At 38.0% G+C, this 25,907-nt stretch overlaps 2 protein-coding genes across 2 annotated transcripts; one reads left to right on the forward strand and one right to left on the reverse strand.

Moving 5' to 3' along the window:
* Positions 1–546: 546 nt before the first annotated feature.
* Positions 547–13,228, reverse strand: LOC150037816 (FLUCTUATING-LIGHT-ACCLIMATION protein 1, chloroplastic-like). Its single transcript, XM_090310736.1, has 6 exons — positions 12,268–13,228; positions 9,386–9,488; positions 8,942–8,997; positions 5,555–5,719; positions 945–1,058; positions 547–871 (listed from the first exon to the last, which is right to left on the reverse strand). Exons 1-6 carry the CDS (start codon positions 12,955–12,957, stop codon positions 779–781), a joined length of 1,221 nt encoding a protein of 406 aa, XP_090166862.1. The 5' UTR covers positions 12,958–13,228; the 3' UTR covers positions 547–778.
* Positions 13,229–16,321: 3,093 nt separating this feature from the next.
* Positions 16,322–16,894, forward strand: LOC150037817 (uncharacterized). The gene has a single exon (XM_090311035.1). It carries the CDS (start codon positions 16,322–16,324, stop codon positions 16,892–16,894), a length of 573 nt encoding a protein of 190 aa, XP_090167161.1.
* The last annotated feature ends 9,013 nt before the right edge of the window (positions 16,895–25,907 follow it).

Here is a 25,907-nt window from a genome sequence, read left to right on the forward strand (position 1 = left end):
TGGGTTTGGGGAAGATCCACGAGATAGGTGGGTTTGAAAAAAAAATGTCAGGAGAGGTAAAGGAAAAGATGAGAAAAAAATGGAACTTTCATGTAATTTTGAGAAAAGAACAATATTTAGACACTAAGTTCAAAACTCAAAGACCAAAAGTGTAATTTATCCTAAAACATTATTGAATTTTATTCTTGTTTCTCTCTCTTGTTTTCTCTTTTTCACTCTCTACTCTCCTTAATCCTGACTGAGCTTCCATGAAAACAATAAGCATCTTCTCCATTTCACTTTATCTCTTTTTCTCTCTCTTCTCTCTCTTTCTCCTCCTCACAGAACTTCCATGGAAATAGTAACATTCATCTCTCTTTCTATTTCCTCTTCACACCTTCTTCTCTATTGCTTCTCTCTTAACTTTCAGGCTCTCTTACCCCCTCCCCCATATTACCATTCCAAATCTGCTGAAACCGACCAGTTGGTCGGCTTCATGAAGCATCCCAAGACCCCCTCCCCCACCAACCAACCAAACTCAATTAAAAACCGATGCAGACCAACCAATTAACAACCAGCTATAATCATTTTATCATCGTCAATTAGTACATTGTACAAAGGCAATCACATGAATGATAAACAACCAAATGCAAACTAAATTTGTAATTCGTTGACCAATTTTCAAATACGGTATTATATACACTTTTCCATGTCAAGACAGCTCTATATTCTAACCATTATATCTATATGACTAAATGTAATCAGTAAAACATGTAAAAATATTTTTTTTCGCACATACTTATAAAGGCCTTAAAAGTGGGTAATCTTCAAGAAGTTCGCGCTCAGACAATGTGTCGTTCTCATTCTGTGGTGTCCACAAAACTTCAACAGCCTGCATGCAAGCGAATCAATTTTGAGACACAGAAAAAACAAACAAGAAGTGAAATACTACAATACCAACTTACCAATATTTTGCTGGAAGGGATGGATGCAAGTTTTTGCAAAGCTTCCTTCAAGTCCCCGCTGCCATTGATAGTGGGCAGCTTATGAACTCCCTCAGCAGCCACCAATATTGTTATCTATAATATTCAAGACATTGTGATCAAAAGGGAGAAAATTGAAAATCAAGGCCTTTTCTCTCTCATCTAATCAGATTATCATTTCAGCAAAACAAATGCATCTTTCATGAAGATTTGAGACAAAATTCAGTAATCAATAATTATCTTACTCCAAAATAACACCAAATTTTTTATTTACATTCAAGATGGTTTCAATTTTAATGGAGAACAGTACAACGTTTTGCAAATTTTCATTTAAATTAGAAATGCTAATGAACATTCTGGAGTGCAAAAGTGTCCAGCCAACATACAATTTTCAAAAACCTACTAAAAGTTGCAAGTAAAAGAATTGGTATAATTTATACTTTTAACATAGTGGGTAGTCCCACAATTAGTATAGTCCATAAAACATATGATCCTTTTCTCTTCCTGATTCTTCCGTAGAATTGTGGCCGAAAGAGGACCATTGTTGAGATTTTGTCCAGATCTTTACAGAAACAAAAAGCTTCATCGATAAATGAAATTATTGAGGTTAAAGAGTAAACAAACTTCCAGTCACCTATGGTAGATTACAAAGTCTTTACAGACTGCATCTTTGTAGGTAATAGTGAGGGAAGACTATGTCAGTTTGCCCATGGGTAACCACTCCTCTGGTATGTGCGTGGATTCTTGAAATCCCTGGCTCCATTGCCTTTTGGACCTCTATCACAGAAAAATGTTGAAAGAAGGCTGCATCAATGGGGCTGGACGAAATAATTTCATGAAACCACCCTCACCAACATACCTAAATATTTTCTTTTATCTATCTTTGACATCCCTACAAGGGTGGCAGACATGATATGAAAAGTTTCTACAGAAGTTTCCTGTGGGAAGATTCTAGAGACAAGAAAATGTCCCATCTCCTAAAATAGAATATAGATGTCTATTAGAGTCTTGAATTTTTTAGAACCCCCTTGAATGTCTTAAAACTATTTTTCCAACTTGTCGCATATATTTTGATTTACCTATAAAAAAGTTTGGCTGCACTCATTCACATACTTAGCCTTTTTCAATCAAAACTTGATCATAGAGCTACAAACGGCATTTTTTGGGGGTTATGCTTCAAATCAAGAGGGATATAAATGTTCTGATCCTATTAAAAAAAAAAAAAAAATTAATGTGAGTATCGATGAAAGAGAAACAGTTGGCTGAAGATGACACCTCTCCCTAGTTGCCTATTCACCCAAACAACCAACACTTTGGCATTTACAGGTTTATTTAGTCACGACTTTAAGAGGTGCAATCTACTTATGGTCGAAATAGTGTGTGGTCATTAGTGATATGAGTTCAAGTGGGCATTCTTTGTGGGTCTTCGTGTTTAGGTGAATGCTCTCTCCATCGTGCACGGTTGAGTTCGCAGCCTTTTGTGTTCAAGTTAGTGATGAAGTTTGTAACTTCTGTTGGAGTGAGTTGTTGTCATCAACGAGTTTTTCCTTCCCACATTAGATGGTCTGCTATTTCTGGCGTAGTCTATGGTGAAGTTACACCTCCAACACTATTGCTTGCCATCATCGGTCATCTATGGTCGAAGGTAGTTTCTCTTCTATTACAGGAAAAAGAACTATTAAATTGACCGATGCACTTTCTTTACAGTTTTTTCTTCATGTTTCTAAATTAGCCTGTAACTTTTTATCTGTCAGTAGACTTTGCTGAGATTCTAATGGTCTTGTCACCTCTTTTTAATCTTATTGTCTTTTAGCATCACAATTCAGGAAAGAGATTGCAAGAGCCAAGATCCTTGATGGTCTCTAATACTTTGGTAAAGGTTCTTTTACTAATAAAATAACTTAGGGTCTTAGTAGAATCAATTCTCTTTCGGTTCATAAACAAATCATACTTTGGTAACATAGGTTAGGACAACCCAGTTTTCTCTATCTTAAACATTTGTTTCGAAATTTGTTCCAAAATGTTGATTGATGCAGGTATAATGTGCATATCTTGTTTTCCGATTAAAGAACAAACGGTTCATATGCTAACTAAAGGCCTGTCACATGGCCAATTTATCAAACTTCTCAACAAGCTAGCTATGGAAGACATCTATAAACCAAGTAAAGAGAGGGTGCAGTATTTCCTTTATATTTTTGTAATGTTAGAGGTGTATTTTATGTATATATTCATCATTTATATCAGTACCATTTGTTTCCTTATTAGTAGTTGGCCTTTCTTCTATACAAGAAGACTACATATTTGATTCATTAGATAGAAGAAATAAAAACAATAAATTTCTTTTCAAATTCAAGTTAGTATCAGAGCAAAAGGTCTTATGTTTGAACCTTTGCAATGTCATTCACTCCCCATTTAATATTGGTTTCCACTCCTTAGGTCTTCTACAAATTTCAAACCCACAGATGAGGGAAAGTGCTAAACTAATGATATATTATTAAATTTACCTTCTCCCATCAATTTAAGCGTTTGGGCTCATTGGTGATTTAAGACAAAAGAACAAATATCTCCTCCCAAATGCACTGTGAAAAGGAAGCACTTTGGAGGAAGATCATAGCCATCAAATAAGCCAGGCTCCAAAATCATTTACTCCTGAAAGGACCCTAGTATAAAAAACATATTTACAACCACATCACCTTTAAGGTTGCAAACGAGATACATCTTTCTGGGATGATCTTTGGATTGATCAACAGCCCCTAAAAGAAGTCTTCCAATCTATCAGAAAAAGTGTAAGAATGAAGCATCTATAAGTGATACCTGGAACATCCAAGACAGTGGTTGGAACCTAAACTTCAGAAGAAACCTCAGTAATCTAGAAGTTGACGACTGGATTATTCTCTAATGAGTGTGCTATCTTCAATTCACTTAACCAAATCCAATCTCTTGGCATTGCCATTTGGATAAAGAACCTTTCTCCTCCAAATCCTTGATGAATAATTTTGCTTCAAATGGGATTAAAGGGATGGTGGCTCTTTAACGTACTATTTGGAAAGGGGGGATGCTCAGAAAAAGGTGAAATTCTTCCTTTGGGAGCGTAAGCACACATGATAAACTACAAAGAAAGATCCCAGGACCTTGCCTTTCACCCAGCTTCTGTTCAATGCGCAAAAGAGATGCAGGGACACTTATCCATCTCTTCAGTAATTTCACCTTTAGCACTACCTTTTGGAACTATATTTCTAATGTGCTTGGATGGTCACTGATTCTTCCAGGGGAGGACACTCACCCGGCTCTTATCTTCACCGATCATCTATTTACAAAGGAAAAGAAATACCCTTTTTTACTTCACCAAAGCCTTCAACTGGTCTATATGGCTTGAGACAAACCATCACCCCAGTTGTAATTACCACCTCACTTTTCTCCTAGAAAACACAGACATTTTAGTTTGTTTAGCATGTTCGTGCCAAAGACTCCCGTAGTTGGACACTTATCGGACACTTGTTACCACAATAGTGGTACAAAGTTAACATAGGTCCAACATTTGCTAGACGTATTAGGCCTTTAAATATCTTCATTTAGGAAAAGAAATGTCTTATTTTATTCCTCAATTCTCCAAGTTTTGATGTCACGATTCAATAAATAAGTAAAATTTACCCATCAATATGACCATATATTAGAACTATTCTAACAAATTAAGGAAAAATATTCACCTCAAGAATAAGACCCTTGTTTGGCATACTAAATAGACACGTAGTACTATATGAAAAAAATAATAACCTTTTAGAGTGAAATATATCAAACTCATTTTCTTAGCATATAAATGCATGAACTTATGGACTTTAAATTTTCTTATATAATAATTATAATTTTTAAAAAAGAAAATTGTTTACTAATAAAAAACATATCTTTGTTGGTTTATGTCCTAGATTTTCAAAAAATGACGTGCCACTGCATCCATGTCATGTTGTATCAGTGCTTCTTAGCTTCTCTCTACACAACCCGGTAGAGGTTTTTTGCAACTTCCCCTTACATGGGTTTGGCTTTTTGTGGAAGAAATAAATAATAAATAACAATATAAAACCTCTAGACATAAGCATGGACTCATTTTTATGAAGAAAAATTAGTATAACCTTGATATTAGATATTCTAATGAGAGTTTTGCATATGTTTGTTTACGAGTTTTTTTTTCCTGGACAGAGACAGTACATTCTCTAAATTCTGTATATGTATGTATTAGTATACAACATACGCAGAAATTTTGTTGTGTTTGATGTATAATGAATTTATTTCCTAATAAAATAAACAAATATTTGTAGTCTTTTAGAGGAATTAAGTAATACTAAATATACAACCAAGTAATGTAACACTCCCGTCCAAATTCTAAAATATTTGTCCCAGAAGAAACAGAACATCATATTTTTCTTTAAAATGAGTGGTTCTCCAATATTAAGACACTCACAATTCTCACCAAAATCAAGGGAATAAATATACACGAAGAACATGCTCTAGATCAGGAAATCAAGAAAAATCAAGACAGAAATTAATGCAGGATAGTAGTATATATTGCATAGAACTCAAACCCCAGAGAAACTAACCACAATGTACTCATTGCTAAATCCACTTGCCCTCTGGCTGCTTGTGCTCTGTCTTTTGATACTATTCACATTGACAAGAGTTTCCTCATCAAATTTCCCTCGCTCTTCAATTGATAATTTATTGAATCGTTTCTCTCCATCTTCTATACTACGCTTCACATCCATCTAAGTTTTTCAGAACAGAGTGTAAGCTTCCTACTAACTACAGCTAGTAATCAATGTACGAAATAATTCAAAGAAAGATGCGACAATAATCATGCACACAAAAATAAAATACACAAAAATAATAAAATATTAAAATAATAAAAAATAAATAAATAATATCAGAAGAAACTTTGGCACGACACTATCATGTCGCAAAATGGGTAAGGCTATGTACTCCACTGTTTAAGAGCATATGATACCAAAGTCCACCCCACTAATCCAAAGGAGACTACGAAAGTTCACACGTTCAAATTCCATTTCTAGGATATATCAAAAGTTTTCTTCTATCAAGCTTTTCAGCCGGAGGTAGACCTGAAAGGAGGGCTACATTTCCCATCCACAGCTTCGTGCTGTAACCTATGGTGCTGACCCGGGGACTAAATTACACATAACCAACTCATCAGTTTCGAGGGCTAATTTGGGTGAGGAAAGGATCAAGAGAAAGGATTCTTCTTTTTAATGTATAAAAAAAACAAGATATTCGTCCTAAGCCAAACTCTTAAATCTCTGATTGACCCAAAAACTTAAGTTGATGGGTTATAGTAAATTTAAGAGCTTTCTACACATATAGCCCAAATAAATAGGGCTAGTTATACAATTGTCTAAACTTTCCTGATTTTTTACACGAATAGCCCAATAGGCTATTATTTTACATAAAATATATTTGAAAGCAAGATTCGGTAAGAAGTTTCAAAGAAGAAATAAAGTATATTTATATACAATATATTTGAATTTTCTAAACATAAACCAAGGTATACTTGATAACTGCATGAACAAAGACAAATTGTACAATAAATCGTCTTATATACTAAACAATATATGCGATGTATATGTACATTTTTCAGAATATTTGTAACACACTAAAAAGAAATATGGTATATGTGATGTATATTTACATTTTCCAGTATATTACCAATATATTCAACATTTGAGATCTATCGATTTTCGGCTAAGACTATGAAAGAAAATAAACGAAATCTCCAAAAATGAAGAAAATATTAATTTGAAATATCCTACATTAAATGAATATCAACCGAAATTAATAAATAACAAAAACAAAGTCAAAATTCAAAAATGATGTTAATAAGAAAAGAATTAAACATTTCGAAAAATTTATTGATGAGAGATTATGTAATTCATGATATTTCAAAACATAACATCCTTATATAATTAATAATAAATCCACAAATGATATTTTTTTTATTTTAAAATATTATGAAATTAAAATATGAGAGAGAATCTATCAAAAGGTTAAAAATGTCCCAAAATGTTGGTAAAATCTAGTTATGAAATATTACTAAATTTAGGATATTTGTGAAATATTAGTAATGTAATAGGCTAATTCCCTAAATCTTTCTTAATTAATTATATCAACATTTTAACGATCCCCCTTACTTTGTGGGATTAAAATGTGTAAAAGACTTGCCAACAAGTAGAAATCAATATTAATTGGGAGGAAATGACATTAGTGGGTTTTGAACATAGGGCCTCCGACTCTGGTACCATGTTAAATCAATGATTGACCCGAAAGCTTAAATGGGTGGACGATGATAAATTTACTTATCAACGCTTTAACACAAACAAAGAAGGATCTAAAGGACAAAGGAATCTGATGCTAACCCATTCTGAAAGAACTAAAAAGGGACGAAAGAAAAGCCCATCAGTCTAGGTTACTTGGAAAGCTGGCAATGGTTTGGGTATGAGCTTCTGGAATGACTTGTGGCTTGCCTATGACTCTCTGAAAACCCGATTTCCCTCATTATAGAATATCTCTTAGAAGATTGATGCATCTGTCGAATCAATCAGTTTCTTGGAACTTCCGTCCTAGAAGAAATTTATGGAGGTGTAAATTGAAGTTTGGGCTTGCCTCTCCCATGCCTTCAAATCAACCAAACTCACTTATTTGCCTGATAGTTTTTTTTCTAAAGGAAACAAACTTTTCATTGATATAATGAAAAGAGATTAATGCTCTAAAATATAAGACTTCCAAAGGAAAAAAAAAGTAGAATAGAAGAGACAATCACAAAAGATGAAGAGTACAAGCCTAATAAGACAAAAAACCTACAACTAAGAGGCACCAAACACTTGGAAAGAGAGACCCCTACAAGAAGCTAAGAGACCAACCAAACAAAAAAAAAAAAACAAAGAGACCAACACAGCCAAACACCACAACACAAAAATGATAACAATGTACCGCGATAGGCCAAAAACTCTAAAAATTATTTGCTTAATAGTTGGAGCTGGAATTTAAAGAGCCTATTCTACCAAATCTCGTTCCATCTCCTTAACTTCCAGGGTGATTTGAACAGCAAAGATCTCTATATATTCATATGGAAAGGAATATACCTCAATAAGATAAAGTTTTTATATGAGAATTATAAAACAATAAAATAAAAAATAATAATAATAATAAAATTAAAAAAAAAAAAAAAAAAAAAAAAAAAAAAAAAAAGCCAATTGGTTACTAACTCTTATTTGAGCGATTTGTGAACTTTATACCAACTTTTGACCATATTCAAGATAAGTTTTCTGTTCTCTCTCTCTCTCTATATATATATATAAAGCAGATTACATGATAATGGTCGAAAACAACCTGAGATAAGGCCTCTTGGCTAAAGGAAGATATTGGCTTTTCCCATGAGAATGAAAAGTGTATCCAATGCATAGCACTCAACTTACTCTCTCAAATGTAAGGAAACCAGAACATGATTGTGCTTTAGCAAGGTATCCACCACCCCAATTCAAGTTGACTTTTGTTCTAAATATCTATTTTCGCTCTTCTCCAATATTTCTATAATACAAACCATTTGTTCATAAGGCAGTAATTCTTTTTAAATAAAATGCACCATGGGGGGAACGGACGGAGATTGAGAGAGAAGGGATAGTGCAAATTATTCATTAACATTTTCTTGCTATTAGGTAAAGTTTAGAATAACTATTCAAAGATTCAACTCATCTAGCTATTCTTGTAGTAAAGGTGTCTGTAGTCTATTCAGTTTCTTGTGTATTACGTTCACTTATTGAAGTATCTTAATTATTTTACATTCCCCTGGCTTATTCAACCTGTTTTATTCACAGACATTCATGGACAATCAGCATTGTATCCAGCAACCCTTGGAAAACAATTAATATGCATTCTGTGCAGCTAAATCAGGTAGTCTCCAAGGAGATAGTGGGACTTACAGATGAATAACCTGAAATGCAATAATCAGGATGTCGAAGCAGTGCTAGAATTGTTTCTGCAACCCAAAGATGAAAGCAAAATCACATGGAGAATAAATTACTTTGACCATGAAACAAAAGAGCATGGTGATTGCAACTTAAGGAAATCTCCACAAACGCATTCTGGAAAAGTTCTAAAGACAATTTCAAAAACAAATAACAATATCAACTTAGAACGTTCATTCTATGGCACATGCTGGAAACTTCTTATTGTTTACTTTTTTGGGTAAGAAATGATGGAAACAATTTCAGAAAACATAAGACAGAATCATTGGCTAATAGGGTTTTTCATATTTCTAAATACCTTCTCATACAGGACTAACAAGACAGTTTACTGTTTTTCTTATGAAAGGAAATAGAAAGTGAGGTAATTAATTCCAAAAGAAGAAGAAATCCATGGTTTACCAGTTAAAACATAGCTCAAGCCCTCAGGGGTTGATGTGTCGGCACTTTCAGCAATTCTATTTAGATCTCTTTGGAGTCCCCGGCCCATGCCCAACAGCCCAACCTAGGGAGAGAGAGAGAGTTACATCATGATTTTGGAATGATGACACTATCGTGGAAAATTTTCCATACAGCAAATTGTAACTCTACAATACATTTATTTATCCTACAAGATAATCAATTCTTCATGGCTACCAAAATTAAACTTTCTAAAGTGCATTCAATGTACCAATACTTTATTACATTTGTTTCTCCAATCATGAAACTAAACTTCATAGCCTTTATTTTTTTTCCCCTTTGCATTGTAGGAAACCAAAGGAACCTTCCATTAAAATAATTTTTAAGAAACCACAAAAGTGAAACGGAAATTACAAAATCTCTTCCAGTTATGAAAAAAAAAAAAAAAGATGGTCAATCTATGATTAGTTAAGGAAATGGGGGTCTCAACATCTTTGAAGGCTCTATCTTTTCAACAATAAACACCCCCAGTCCTGAAGAAAATATAAAAATAGCAACGTGATAGTGTTGAGGATCCCACATTGGAAAAATCAAGGGACTTCACAAATTTTATCAACAATTTTTTATCTCTAGTCGACTTCTCAATGGGATTCGAACCCATATGAAGTTATGATCATCTATCAAAGAAAAAAGAACAAAGAGATCTTGTAGGATTCCCGAGAAATTCTTCGATTTCTTCCACAATGGATTATTATTCATCTGCTTCTCAAATCTCATGTTCTGTGAATACGGAATAGTCAGGACATTGAGAAATATCCAGAAAAGCATTTAGGAAAACGGTCTTATTCTATCTCTGTTCGTTCCATTATGGACTACTACTCCTATTGCCAATTGGTTTTGAGATAGAACTCTATGTTATCTAAATATGTTATTAGAGCCTATAAAGCCTCACATGGGTATTCATTTCAGAAACAAAAATTGAGATCTGATCCAAGAATGGTGAGCCCAAAGAGGCACAATCTTAAGAGAGCAGGTTGAGAATCCCACATTATAAAAATGAAGGGATATCACAATCTTTATAAGATACATGAGCTACTCCCCTTATTGTCAATTGGTTTTGAAAACTTCATGTTATCAAATTGATAGCATGACCAGACCTCAAAATCTTCCTCTTCTTTTTAAAAGAATGACCTCCATGAGCACAGGGATGAGGGCATTAAAGTTAGCTGGTAGAGGTGGGATCTTTTCTTAGATTCTGCCAGAAAATAGAATTGGAAGAAAGATGAGATTGAGTCTCATTATCTTCTTTGAACAAAGATTGGAGAGAGAACCATATCTATACAAGGATGTTTATTCTGAATCCCTATTTTACAATCTGATAACTTTAGAAAATCGTTCAAGTTCTTGAGATTTCAATTTATGGGAGCTCAAACAGTCACGTATCCTCATTTTTTTGTTCAATAAGATAAGAAACATGACACTTTCCATTTAAAAGGAAGGGAATAACACATCCAAGTGGGTAGTGTAGTTAAAATTTTGTCTAATGCACTCCAAATAGAGGCTATGTTAGGTAAATCCTCAAAGAGTATAAATATCTTTTCACTACTATTTTTGTCGAAAAGCATATGGTTTCTCGTCCAAATGGCACGAGAGGGATATAACTGCATTTCTACCAAGAATTCTACTTTTATCAGTAAACTACCTTCTTAGGACAGAAAGAGCTTTTACTTCCTTCTTAGCTTTTTTCCCATACCCATCTGCTTCTTGAATTTCCTCTGAAGGATTAACTACAACCATTATACCATCACTCCCGTTCTTCACTTCCTCAAAAGCCAAGATCGCCTCCACCTCTAAACTAATAAAGGATCCTCCTTTCCCTGGAAACACATCTGATACTCCTCAGGGATCTCTCTATTAAGCATGGCCCCTTTTCCTCTTCCTCTTGGTCCAAGTGCGAACTTTCTTGACTAGAAATTGATACCTCAAAGAGCATGTCCCTTTCTTCATCCAGCTTTTCTATTCTATCACAAATTATGTTGGAGAGATCAACCGTAGCTCCAGCCAGAACCATTTTCTAAATATTCCACAAACATGACCAATTTACCCTTTCCTTCTTTCGTCTACTTTTTAATTTTGGAGCGCAAATCTGGATAGTTCAAGTGTAAGGACCACCAATACACTGTATTTTCTAAGATACCTGTGACCCCGTGGAATTCAAGAGAAGGCTACAATCAAAAAAGCGTCGCCTCAAGTTAAAGGTCTCAGGCATGTAACACATTTACGCTAGGTATAATCAATACACCATTCAGCATAACTTAGTACTTGAATACAACAAGGAAGAATGATTGTGAGGGCTAAGTAAACTCGTCATTATTGCTTTCTTTTATTTGTGACTAGGGAAACTTGTTGGCCCTGTTGTTTATTAATAATCAAGCCAACCATATCCATTGCATCAAATCCTACTTTTCACAAATGAACAAAACGCATTGAAATAGACTGTCATTTTTTTCACGACAAAATTACTGATGGATTTCTCAAGCTATTACATGTTTGATTGTCTTCTCAATTGGCTTATATGTTCACCAAGGCATTACCATCCTCTGTTTTATGCTTTGTTTTGGGCAAGTTGGGCAATATTGACATCCATGTTCCAACCTGCGGGAGAGTATTGATATAGTAAATTTGTTGGACCTATCTTCTTCAGCTGTATTTATTACTTAAATCTGTTAGTGGCGGTTTTTAGTTTTAGATATTGTGTGTTGTAAGATACTATCAATGGAAGATTTCTCCTCATTTCACGCGTGTTACTTCTAAAGATGAATGAGAGTAAACAGTAACACGAGAACACAAATATGAGAACAGAGAGAGAGAGTGGTTTATCATACTTGAAGTTTAAGTACGCTAGTTTTTTCAGAAGCAGTAAGAACACTACTGTCGGAACGATCAGAGAGAAATCCCGAGACCAAAAGAAACGCCGCGAAACCCGCCAATATGAAGACGAAACTCGAGCCAGCACCGACTCCGACCCCAACTGCCGGCCCAACATAAATCCCGCCGCCGCCAAATACCGACGGAGAACTGTACGGTGCAGAATACGAAAACCCCGAACTCATCCTCGGAGTCGAGTAGCTCCTCGAAGACGAGGACGAGCGAGACGAAAACGAACTTCCTCCAACTCGTCCACCAGAAGCGGCCAATGCAGAATTAGGATCATACATCAACAGCAATCCCAACAACACCGCAGCAATTGCAGGCTTCCGCAACGCCTTGAGGGCATTCATAATCGAAATCCCAATTACCTCCATTGGGCTTTTGGGTTTATCTCCATTAACCAATTCCGCCGAACTAGATTGCGCAATCGAAGTCGTTGAACTCTTCCCTTTCTCGGCAAAGAAGCACCTAACACCGGATTTGACAGAGCTAGAATCTTGTATTCTCAAATTTCTGGTTAAGATAAAGGGTCTGTAGAGATGATAACGACCACTTGTTGATGGAGAAGGAGAGGGGGGGAAATGAACTGGGAATTTTTTGTTCCATTTCAATGGATGGGGTTCGAGCAAGGAAGCTGAAACCATGGATTTTGGAGAATTCAAACTGGAATTTTGAGGAATTCGGAAGAGAAGATAAATGGATTGGAGAATTTTATTTTTATTTTTTTCTCTCTCTCTCTTTTTTCCAATTAATTTTGGTGGGAACGATTAGTTTTCTTTTCCTGGAGGATTTGTGTATGTTGTTGTGGTTGTGGGAACGGCCAGGGTGTGAAGTGATGACGTGGCAGATATTTGTGATCCTCGTCGTTAACGTGGAATGCCCTTCTCTCCAACCGGTTTTTAAAAAAATAAACCTAGTTAAAAATGCATACGCCATCCAACGTCGTTAATCTCGTAAGTTTGAATAATTAATGTAATATTTTGTTTATTTATTTTAAATATTAAATCTTTCGACAACAATTGGGGAGCGGATCCTCCGATGTATTCTATAGTGAATATTGGTTGTCTCGAATAGCTTCAAGTCTATGGTAGAAAATTAGATTCATATATATATTTTCATATTCATTAAGTTAAATAAATATGTATTTGACCAACAATTCGAATTCTATTTCTAAAAACTATTTTTTGAATTATGTGATCCAAATAATGTAAATTTTGAAAACAACATTTTTATGTTTTCATTATATCTAGATTTTAAATTTTAAAGTATATAATTATATTAAATAAAGATAAAAACACTTAGAACTGTAATATATTATATTATAAACTCAATTCATTTTTTGAAAATTAAAATATGTATTATGTAATGTATTATAAATTATATAATACGACAAAAATAATTAAACAAAAAAATTAACATAAAACATGTTCATAAATAAATTAATAATAGTTTGTTGCCAATCTAATATTTAGTAGGTAACTTCAACAAGTTTTATAATTTATAAATATGATATCAATCACATTTTAAAAAATTGTTTAAATTAGAATATTGTTCTGCATCTGCTACTAAACACATATCTAAAAACATGAAATACAACTTTGTTTTCATTGACTTTCTTATTTTCAGATTCTCTACCAAATATGTCCTAAGGTTTTTTATCGCCAACTTCGCCTAGTAAGTGTTGATACCCACACCAAAGATCTTTTAGGTAACATTCCGGAATCTACCTAAATTTAAATTAATTCGTGGGATTATTCGTTTCTTTTAATTTAAGGCCAAAGTTTAGGCAACTACATAATTTGTTGGTGGTTTGATTTTTTTTTTTTTTTTTTTTTTTGAAAAAAAGGAAAATTGGGGGTTGTTATATTTATTTATTTCTTTTTTTATTTTGTTTTGTCTTTCCTTAAAAGGAATTAGGGTTAAGGGTTTGGTTATTAAAAGAGGACCTCGGGATCCGTGCAGTAAAGAAAAAAAAAGAGAAAAAGGGGAATCTTCTTCTTCTTCTTCTCCTAGCGAGCCTCCCTCTCCAAGCCCTCTTCTCTCAACCGGTTTTGTTCTTCCAGCTACTCGAGGAGCCCACCATCTAGCCGTAGCCGTCGTCGATCGCGCACCAAGAGGCGTCGTCATTCGTCGTCAACCCGAAGCCACATTCATCTAGCCGCCACCAACGCCACGCGTCCCTACTTCAGTTTGCCGTTTTAGACTTGTGCCGACTGCCTCCATCGACCTCAATCAGGTCCGCTGTCGCCATAAAGACGTGAGCCACGCCATCTGCAGTCGTCCTCAGCTGCATCCTACCGTCGTCGTCAAGGCTGTCGACACCTGCGGCAGTGGTCGTCCGTACAGCATCGAGCTTGCTCATGTGGCCTCTGTTCACGTATTGTAGGGTAAGAACTTGGTTGTTTTGGTCAGTTCTTTTGAGGTTTCTTGAAAGATCTTGGCTATTTAGTGAAATCTTGACTTGACGTTTGGTCCAATGTTGAATCAGGAGACTAAAGTGGAGGTTCTAAGGCGTTGTAGCAGCCGCCAAAGCCTTCATTGGTTATTTTTGGTTATTTTTGGCAAGTTTTGGAGGTAAGTTGTATGAGGATCGCTGAATTAATTTGTTTGAATTTTGGGGATTCACCCCACAAATTGAACTGTGTGTTTGTGGTTGGTGTCAGGGGCTTTGACTCAAGCCTTTCCTAATTTAGGAGGGAGTTTTAGCTATTTGATTTCTTTTGCGTGGGCCTAAACCCAAGGTAAGCGATTTACTGACGGTTTGCCCGCAAACTTAAGCATGCGTACCACTAGTTCTAATTGGAATGTAATATTTTTATATATCTGTATATGAATGGATGAATGGTGAACGATTATGTAGTCTTAGCATGATTTATGACGTTGGATGAATGCTTATGTCTGTAAGAGATTGCATGAGATTGCAGTGACTGTTAGTGTTTCCATTGGGCTATGTACACCGCATGCCGTGAGCCTTCGGGCCCACACCCTATGCTTATGTACGGTGTCCTTTTGGGACCACCACTTATGTTTATGTTAGTACCCACCGAGGTCACTACTTATGAAAGCGTGCCTTCGGGTTCGCCCCTTATGTTTATGCCTATGCCTCTGCTTATGCCTACGATGCCATTGTGCACTTGTGTCCCAATGGGAAGGCTAACATATCACTGAGTGGGCCCAGTAATGGGTCGCTTACTGAGTATATTTTTATACTCATCCTTTTCCTTTCATATTTTTTTCAGGTAAGGGCAAAGATAGACTGGCGCATGACAAGAGAGATCCGTGACCTGGCCATTTAGATGAACTATTACTTCTGCACTTAGGTTTCATGTCTAGTGTTTGGTTTAGGAGTCAGGCATTTTAAATCTTATGAAATATTCCTTGATTTTATTTATTGATTTATTTAATTGTTATTTATTTTAAAGTTGGGTTAGGGGTACTTCGAACGGTATTTTCAGGATTTCTCTTCTTTATTTATTTGAGCTTTATTTAATGAAATAAAAATTTTATCTCTTTTATTTAATTATTCTTCGAGAAATGTATTGGCAAGCCTATGCATGTATAGAGTAGCGTCCTAGAAACATACTAGAAATTTCGGTCGTTACAGTTGGTATCAGAACCTAAGTTTTAGGTTCTGTGGACTAACTTACATCGTGTGTCCAAACTGTTCCTTATGGCTACAAATGGATCTCTCGTCATCGCCAAGTATGTCGTTTAAAGTTCTTTAGGGAATTATGTATGAAACCTTACCTATTGTGTAGTTGTTCGATGGTTTACCTTACTAGCGTTTATTAAAGTGTTAGGTGTGGTTATCAAGTATGGCACCACGAACTAGACGAAGGGACAGTCGAGGTAAGAAAGTAGTTGGAGAGCAAGACCCTGAAATACAAGACTTTGAGGTGTAGAGCCAAGAAGTGTGGGACTCGCCACCTCGTGACCCTTCGAGTATAGGACCATGGCTGTAGCTATTGGAAATGTCATACACAGGCCATAGTAGAGCAGCTAAGGGATATGGTGGCTGAGCAGATAGCTCAGCACACACAGTCACAGCAAGTGCCATCCTCGTCGGTCCCGTTACCACAAGTTCAGAATCAAAATAAGGCTCTGAACCAGACTATGGCCGGCCCTTCCTTGGAGGTCGGATATCTACAGAACTTCAAGAAGTATGATTCCCCGATGTTTAATGTGTCCCTAAAAGACCCCACAAACGTAGAGTTGTGGTTGTCCACTATGGAGGGGATTTTTCAGTACATGAGGTGTCCAGAGGAGCAGAAGCTGCAGTGTGCTACTTTTGTTCTCATCGATAATGCCAAGCGCTGGTGGCGCTCAGCTGAGAGAATGATAGAAGCCAGTGGGGGCCAAGCCACATGGGACCAGTTCAAAGAGCGATTTTACGAGAAGTACTTTTCTGCTCACGTGAGGTACAACAAGCAGGCTAAGTTTATGAATCTAAAGAAGGGGACCATGACAGTAGAGGAGTATGAGGATGAGTTTGACAGGTTGTCTTGCTTCACCCCTGATCTGGTGTCTACGGAAGCAAAAAGGGCTAAAATATTTGTGCAAGGACTTCAGGATGGGGTGTGAGGTATTGTGCAAGCTCTGGAGCCTCCCACCTACGCCGCAGCATTCCAAGTGGCAGCACATGTGGATTGTCCTTCAGGGATAGATTTCCTGAAGTCCTTGACGGAGGAACCTACCCTGGGCTAGAAAAGGAAAGCTAAGCAGAAAGCTCTAAGACCTCCGCAGAAGGTTCAGAGTATAGACAGAACGCTAGGGCACGTCCAACGACAAGCTACTATTTTAGGAGGAGTTTGGAGGGAAATACCGATGTGTAAGTCGTGTGGGAAGCGTCATTGGGACGCTGTCTGATTGGCATGGGGACTTTTTCAGATGTAAGCAGGCAGGGCATACGGCGGACCAATGCCCTAGTAGTGGTTCCGGAAGTGCAGGGGGTCAGCCCCCGAATTCGCATTAGGGTACTTCAAATCGATAGCAACAGCAGGGTCGGGTCTATGCCACTAGTCGTCGGGAAGTTGAGCATTCGGGAACAGTAGTGACAGGTACGCTCCCAATCTTGGGGCACTATGCCTTGGCATTATTTGACTCTGGCTCGTCTCACTCTTTCATTTCATCGTTGTTCGTAAAGCATGTTATGCTAGTTTTAGAACCCTTGGGTTATGTTTTATCAATATCTACATCGTTAAGAGAAATTATGATAGCAAGTGAAAAGATAAAAGCGTGTCAGTTAGAAATAGCGAATCGCACCCTTGATGTGACTCTAATAGTGTTAAACATGCGTGACTTTGATGTAATTCTGGGCATGGATTGGTTGGCTACCAACCATGCTAGCATAGACTGTTCTCGTAAGGAGGTGATTTTTAACCCCCCTAAGAAAGCCAGTTTTAAGTTCAAGAGGGTCGAAACGGTAGTTTTGCCCAAGGTGATTTCAGCAGTAAAGGTCAAGAGGTTGATTAACCAAGGTGTCTGGAGTATCGTGGCTAGCGTAGTTGACACAATTGCTCTAACCTCTGAGCCAGTTGGGAGAGATTATCCCGATGTGTTTCTAGAAGAACTTCCAAGGTTGCCTCCACCAAGGGAGATTGATTTTGCGATCGAGCTGGAGTCGGGCACTATTCCCATATCTAAAGCTCCGTACAGAATGGCTCTGGCCGAATTGAAAGAACTGAGGGTCCAGTTGCAGGAACTGCTTGATAAGAGGTTCATACTGTCACACCCCGCCCCAGACCACCTTCTTAGCCTGAGAAAAGGCGTGACTGCAGCAGTTATCAACCCTTTGGTTGACACTTACTGCCTAATAACTCTTGCGAAATAACTCTGATACCAAGATATAACTCATATACAGCGGAATGTCTTTAGGCCAAAAATTTATTAATTCAGAAACATAACATGTTTAGTGTAATTACAACACTAGATTCACAAGTCCCAAAGCCCAAAAACCCTAGTCCCTATATAAACAACGGAAACATGTGTACAATATTTACAGTAACCACCTAACAGACGGGTTACAATATCTTTATCCTTTAGTGGCGGAGCAGATGCAGAGCTATCTTCTGAGGATTTGACCGCTACCTGGGGGAAAGGAAAACATTTGAAAATGGGATGAGCTTGCTAGCCCAATGAGTGACTTAAGAAAGTTAACTGATTCTCATGCAAAAATCTCAATAAAGAGTTTAACTGAAATATAAGCTTTCTACAGTACCTTGTACTGCAGTATAAACATTTTCCAAGCATAAAGCATATAAAGCTGTTTTAATCATAAAACATTAAAATTGTTTCTTTGTTGAAAATAACCGTACTATGGTTAAAAATAATCCCAACACCAACTGCTAGTCAAGAGAGAACCCTTTTCCTCAATCTCTGACTCTAACTACCTGCGTGCATGTGGCCATACTAAGTACTGTCATACCTTAGGTACTTCTGCTCAGATACTTTCTCAAATGTCCTTCAGTATCGAGCTGCTAGGATACCTTCTCAAATGTCCTTCGGTATCAAGTTGGTCTGGTACCTTCTCAAACGTCCTTCAGTACCAAGTTGGTTACATACCTTCTCAAATGTCCTTTGGTATCTAGTTGGGTGGATACCTTCTTAAATGTCCTTCGGTATCACGTTTTAAGTAAAACTAGTCATAAATGACTTTCTCTTTAAAGCATGTAAAGTAGAACACATATAAAAACATGGCTTTCAAGATACTAATGCACGCTGAGTATATTTAACACATATAAATAGTTTTTCAACAAACTTTCCACACATGCATGCGTTTAAAACATAACTCATGGTTTGCTTGGAAATCACTTTGTAAAACTAGTTGGCATGAGAATAATCTTCTTTAAAACATGCTTTCTTTAAAACATTGTAAATCAATAATTTTAGTCAAATGTTTTAGTTACTCACCTCGATCGCTTAGGAACTTTTCACTCTAGAAGTTCCTTGTTTACCACGGGCTCCCTTTTCACCCCTAGAATCTGGATTCAATTTACAACTCAAATTACTCATAGTTCTAAGCCTTAATTTGAGATACTTCCTTCTACAAACATGTTCTAAAATATCTCAGAAAGCTTACCCTAAACTTTGAGCTTAGAAATCCTCATGGTTTTGCCGTAATCTCAAAATCTTCAAGACTGGCTCTAAGCTTACCTGATAGCCTGACCCTTCTGTCTTCTTCTCAGTTTCCAGCCTGATCCCTTAGAGATTTTTTTTCGGCAGCCCTACCCTAAAACTAGACTTTCAGAGCTTTTAGGTGGCTTTGGAATCACTCCAAATGCATGAGTATATTGGGAGAAATCCTCGTCCCAAATTGATGCTGTTTTTCAGACTTCACTGTCCACTGCGTCCTCTTTGAAGTTCTATGATCAACGCATGGATTTTGCTCTCAACGCAAAGTTTACTCAACTTTCTCACTCTTTTTAATGTCTTTTTTAATTGTGATCTGAAAATGAAGTCCTTTTCCCTATTTATGCGTCCAAATACTCTCTAAGGTCGACACCTCCTACTTGGTTGCATGTCCAAGTGTTTTCTCCTCACACTAACAACACAACCTTTAATACACGCAATTCTAAGTGTCCTTCTCCTACGTAGCCAACGCATGGGCTTCAAATTGCATGTCCTCTTATGCAACCACCTCAATTCCTTAAGGCTTAAGGTTTCCTCTCAAGAAGACACATGTTTGATGACGTCCTCTATGTGAGCTCATCTTTCATATGCGTCCACAAATCCTTGGATGTTCAACGCATAGTCCATAATCAACACATAGCAAGCCAACTCACTTAGTCACCGCAAGTCCTAACCAACGCAAGAGCCAACCAACACCAACGCATAGGATGGTCGCTCGTCCTCGACGCATGGCTCACTAGGTATCACCACAAGGCTCGCTCGGCATGGGATCATAGCGCTTGGCATAAGCGCTGGTCACCGACGCATGGGTGTGTGCCATAGGCGCTGGGCATCGATCACAGGGCTCGCTCGGCCACATGGGCGCTTGGCAGGGCGCTCGATGCATGGCAGGGATGCTCAATGCATGGTCGCTCGGCGGGGCACTCGATGCATGGCAAGGATGCTCGATGCATGGCCGCTCGGCAGGGCGCTCGACGCATAGGCTGGGGTGCTCGATGCATGGCCTCTAGGCAGGGCACTCGACGCATAGGCTGAGCGCTTGGCAGAGGCACTCGACGCATGGACGCTTGGCTAGGCGCTGCGCATCGACGCATACCACCCTTCCAATGCATGCCTTGCTTTGTGCCATCCAACCTTCCAATGCATCACTTCAATTTTCCTTCCTTCAGCCGCATACCACCACCAACGCATCCATCACCACCCTTACAACGCATCTATCACACAAGTTTTATACTTAGCCAAATTTTCCAAGTTTTTCCCCAAAAGTCAAGCTTCCAAATTTCCTCTTTTCTCTACCTTTATACACCAGTTTCCACATCAACTTACTCACAACACTGATCTCACTAGGGAACATAATCAAGTAGAGAAATTAGGATTCGGGGTTCACACATATGACCTAATGTTTCTCCGTGGAATGCACCAGTGTTGTTTGTGAAGAAAAATGATGTATCGTTACGCTTATCCATAGACTACAGGGAGTTGAATAAGGTGGCCATCAAGAACAAGTACCTGCTTCCTAGGATCAATGACCTGTTTGACCAGCTACATGGTGCTACTGTATTTTCCAAGATTGACCTACGGTCAGGTTACCATCAACTGAGGATAAGGGATAATGATATCCCGAAGACTGTGTTCTTATCCCGATACGGACATTACAAGTTCATTGTAATGTCTTTTGGTCTGACCAATGCTTCAGCGTTATTCATGGATTTGATGAATAGGGTGTTTAGGGATTTCCTGGACACATTTGTAATTGTTTTCATTGATGACATCTTGGTCTATTCTAAGACAGAGGCGGAACACGAGGAACATCTTCGTAAAGTCCTAGGAACGCTAAGGGAAAACAAATTGTATGCAAAGTTTTCTAAGTGCGAGTTCTGGCTACGAAAGGTGTCCTTTCTTGGGCATATGGTGTCGAAGGAGGGGGTTTCAGTGGATCCAACTAAGATTGAGGCCGTTACAAATTGGCTCCGCCCTACAACGGTCAGCGAGGTGCGTAGTTTCCTGGGGTTGGCTAGGTACTATCGTAGGTTTGTAGATAATTTCTCTAGCATGGCCACACCGTTGACTCGGCTAACCAGGAGCTTCGTTTGTTTGAAGAAAAGCTTGTGAGGACATTTTTCAGGACCTCAAGCAGAGGTTGGTTTCAGCACCGGTTCTCACAGTACCAGATGGCTCCGAGAATTTCATGATCTACAGTGATGCTTCTAAAAAGGGTTTAGGTTGTGTGCTTATGCAGCATGGTAGAGTGGTCGCCTATGCCTTCCGCCAATTGAAAAACCATGAGTGAAACTAAAGGAAATCAGATGCGCAATTTCCATGAGCAGCAGAAGAACGATTATTCCAAATTACAATCATGAATGAACATATATTTACAGTCGACTTCAAACAAGCGGTTATACAATTCAAATGCAGAAATTACAGCATGAACAATACAAATGCATAAAGAGATTAAATTCTACACACAATGGTAGAAGCATCTCTACACTTCGTTGCGCACGAACGCTCGAACAACAGCAGCCCCGAACGCCCGATCTACACGATCGCAACACTGCACGAACACTTCGCGCTTGCCCTCAAGGATCGCCTTGGTCACAAACTCCTTCACAACACGAACGGCCTCCAGAAAACCTCGACGGTGTCGAGTTGAGTCTGACACAACCAACAAGGAGACCTTGGTATTCTCGATGTGAGAATCTAGAGGGTGGGCTCTGTTCGAACTTGGTATGAGGCAAACGAAGGAGGAAACATCGATCGCGTACACGACTGGGCAAGTGGGAGATGGCGGAGACCTATTGTATAGGTTAATGCCCAATCGTTTAGATAAAGCTAAGCGATCTTCTAGCAAAAGCTATGCGATCGTTTAGCTCATCGTTTTGCTCGGTCTGTTGCCTACAGACTCTATACGATCGTTTACCTTGGGCCAGCGATCGTCTAGCAAAACTATGCGACGTTTAGTAAATATTGCACGATCGCTTAACTCTATTCTGCACTATCGTTTAGCTCGCTCAGCTGTCGTTTAGTAAATCCATATTTACTTGACGACTTCGTGAGTTTCTTTTTTACGAAGAGAAAAATCTCAAAAACTTTTTCAATCTTTTTGAAAAACTTCATTTTCAAAATAGGAAAACCATTTTTCTTTTAAACTCACGGTTACCATGATTCAATAACCACCCACTACTTTGGTTATTTAAAAGAAAAAGAATTAATTATCCAATAATTAATATTATTATAAATATAAATGATAACTAACTTATCATACTATATTTATAATCTATAGTTTTAATATTTCATCTCATGAAACATATAAACCATAGTTATTTTTTTATTCCATGGTACATGATGTAAATCTCATTTACATCAATCATCCACTAGATGTATCTCATACATCATACCGATTATATCATATATAATCAAAATACCTATTGTCAATTTAAACATTTCAAATCAACACCAAGAACTGATCCTCAACTCAATCCATTAAGCTACCAAGGGGACCTCATGGACCTGTAGCTCGAAGCTCCAACGGTACGTGAATAACTGACTAAACTCTTTAGTTACAGGATCCATCATCCATTAACTGCCAGACACTCCACTAAAGACAGACAGTTGAACTCTCCTTACCACAGATATATTATATGCCCATCTTAACCAATGAGCAGTGCGACAACCCTTCACAGATCGCTCATAAGTACAGTTGGGCTAATAACCTTTATGCCCCTGTAGTTACATCTTTCTCCTTAAGTACCACTGATTCCTCTCATGAACATAAGTCATAGTCCTACTATGACTGGGTCTTCTTTTCCAAAGAGAAGTTGTGACCACTATGTTCAAGCCCCGGAATCAGCTCTTAAGGGAGCAATCTCTCTACTTATCCCTGCTTCAGGAAAGAAGTGAATTCCATATTGTGGATTGAGTTACCAGCTCCCAGATCAGATAAGTCCCCAAAAAGGTAGGCATGTTAAGTTGGAAATCTGGCCACTCTCACCCATACTAATCAAAGGACCGCCCTCAATGGCAGGAGTTCCCAAAACACTCAGGATTGAGGTCGTGTCACTTATGGTTATTTAGGTGAGATGTAAGTTTTTAGTATCAACGACAATATATATAGAGTCTAGTCATCTCATGGTCCAGGTCTTATACAAACTCTTTGTATAGGATATCCCCGCTCGCACGTCTCCACATGAATGGTTAGGATCTACCATTTGTAGTAGTTTATAACACTTGCAAACTTCTACAAAGCAGGTCGTATCCGTAGTGCCACTAGGATCATGTATCCCACCTTAATCCTTATACTACATACCTATTTAGGTTATCACTTGAGGCATGATCCTCTTGTATATCATATATACATGTTTAAGTTCACATAAGATAACCATTGAGCTTTGTTTATTGGATATGAGTAAATACCATAATTAAATAACACTTATTTTATTCATTGAACAATGTGTATCTTTATAAAACAACGGGACTTCTGGAGAATTAGGACACCAATCCCAACAGAAACTATCCTACTTACAACTTGGAACTGACAGCGGTGGTGTTTGCCCTGAACATCTAGAGGCACTACTTGTATGGGGAAAGGATCCAAGTTTTCACCGACCACAAAAGTCTGAAATACTTCTTCACCCAAAAAGAGTTAAACATGAGGCAGCGCAGGTGGCTCGAGTTAGTAAAGGATTATGACTGTGAGATCCTCTACCACCTAGGTAAGGCAAATGTTGTGGCTGATGCCCTCAGTCGAAAGACCGCTCATTCGGCCACCTTGATCACTAGGCAGGTTTAGTTGTGTAAGGATCTGGAGCGAGCAAAGATTGCAGTGGCAGTGGGGGAAGTCACTTCGCAGCTAGGTCAGTTGACAGTACGATCAACCTTGAGGCAAAGGATTATTGTTGCACAATAGGGTGATCCGGACCTGGTTTATAAATGTCATCAGGTAGGGTCAGGCCAGGCCAGTGAATTTTCCATGTTGGTGGACCAGGGCCTTCTATATTAGGGACGGTTATGTGTACCGACAGATGATGGCCTGAAGGGGGAATTGTTGACAGAAGCTCACAACTCCCCATTCTCGATGCATCTAGGTAGTACTAAAATGTACCAAGATTTGAAGCGGTATTATTGGTGGCCCAATATGAAAAGGGAGATAGTTGACTATATCAGCAAATGTTTAGTCTGTCAACAGGTGAAGGCCCCAAGGCAGAAGCTAGTGGACTTGCTACAGCCATTGGAGGTGCCAGAATGGAAATGGGAGAGCGTGGCTAGTTTTCCTAGGACAGTGAACGATGTGGCACCACACACATTCTCTTGGCCCGAGAGGTGTTCACACATAGTTAGACTATGTTGTATTGTTCATTAAAGGATTCAATGGTACTTAAGGAGTAAGATGTAACTACAGGGGCATAACGGTAATTTGGCCCAGTTGTACTTACGAGCATCTGTGAAGGGTCATCGTACTCATGATTGGTTATATCCGATAGACACTGAAATATATCTGCGGTAAGGAGAGTTCAATTGTTGGTCTTTAGTGGAATGCCTGACAGTTAACTGATGGTGGATCTCGTGGCTAAAGAGTTTAGTCAGCTATTCACGTACCGTTGGAGTTTCGAGCCACAGATCCATTAGGTCCCCTGGGTAGCTTGGATAAAGTTGAGAACCAATATTTGGGTTAATTTGAAATGTTCAAATTGACAAGAGGAAGTTCGATTATATATGATATAATTGGATTGGTTAATTATATATGATATAATTAACTAAATGTATGAGATACATTATTTTGAAGGAAATTAGATATAAATATGATTTATATCAAGTAGAGGAGAAAATACTATAGTAGATATGTGATATCAAACTATAGGATAAAAATATAATGTGATTATATTTATTAATTAATTAGTCGGTTAATTATAAGATAATTATGCCAAATTTCACGTTCGGACGTGGGTTAGTGGACAGCATCAGTTATTGTAACCGATGAATTAAAATGAAAATTGTTTTCATTTTTGCGTAGTAAGTCATTCGCCCAAAAGATTTCGTGAAGCGCGTGTTGGTGAAAGAAAACGATCGTTCAAAAGACTATACGATAGATTTTCTCACCCTAAACGATTTTCCTTTGTGTGCCTAAACGATCGCAAACTCTCGCCTACACGATCAGATAGCTTCTCTAAATGATCGTATTGTGTGTCGATTTAACTAAACGATCGTATACCTTTTCCTAAACGATTGTTCAGTAAATCCTACACGATCGTGTAGCTCCTTCTAAACAATAAGCACTTCTGCTATGCGATAGCGTTGTTTTCCCTCCCACCTGCTTATCGCCTACACGATTTGTGTTTCCTTCTTCCTCTACCAAATTCACCAAAGCCCACCCTTTGGGTTTTCACTTCGAGAATACCCGGGGTTCTTTAGTGGTGGTGTCGTCCCCGTTGCGGTCGTGAGTTCGCGTTGTACGTGCTGCTGCAGTCGACGT

Source organism: Benincasa hispida, chromosome 2, assembly GCF_027475165.1.
Source record: "Benincasa hispida cultivar pf3 chromosome 2, pf3_genome.v1.1, whole genome shotgun sequence".
Lineage (NCBI taxonomy): Eukaryota > Viridiplantae > Streptophyta > Magnoliopsida > Cucurbitales > Cucurbitaceae > Benincasa > Benincasa hispida.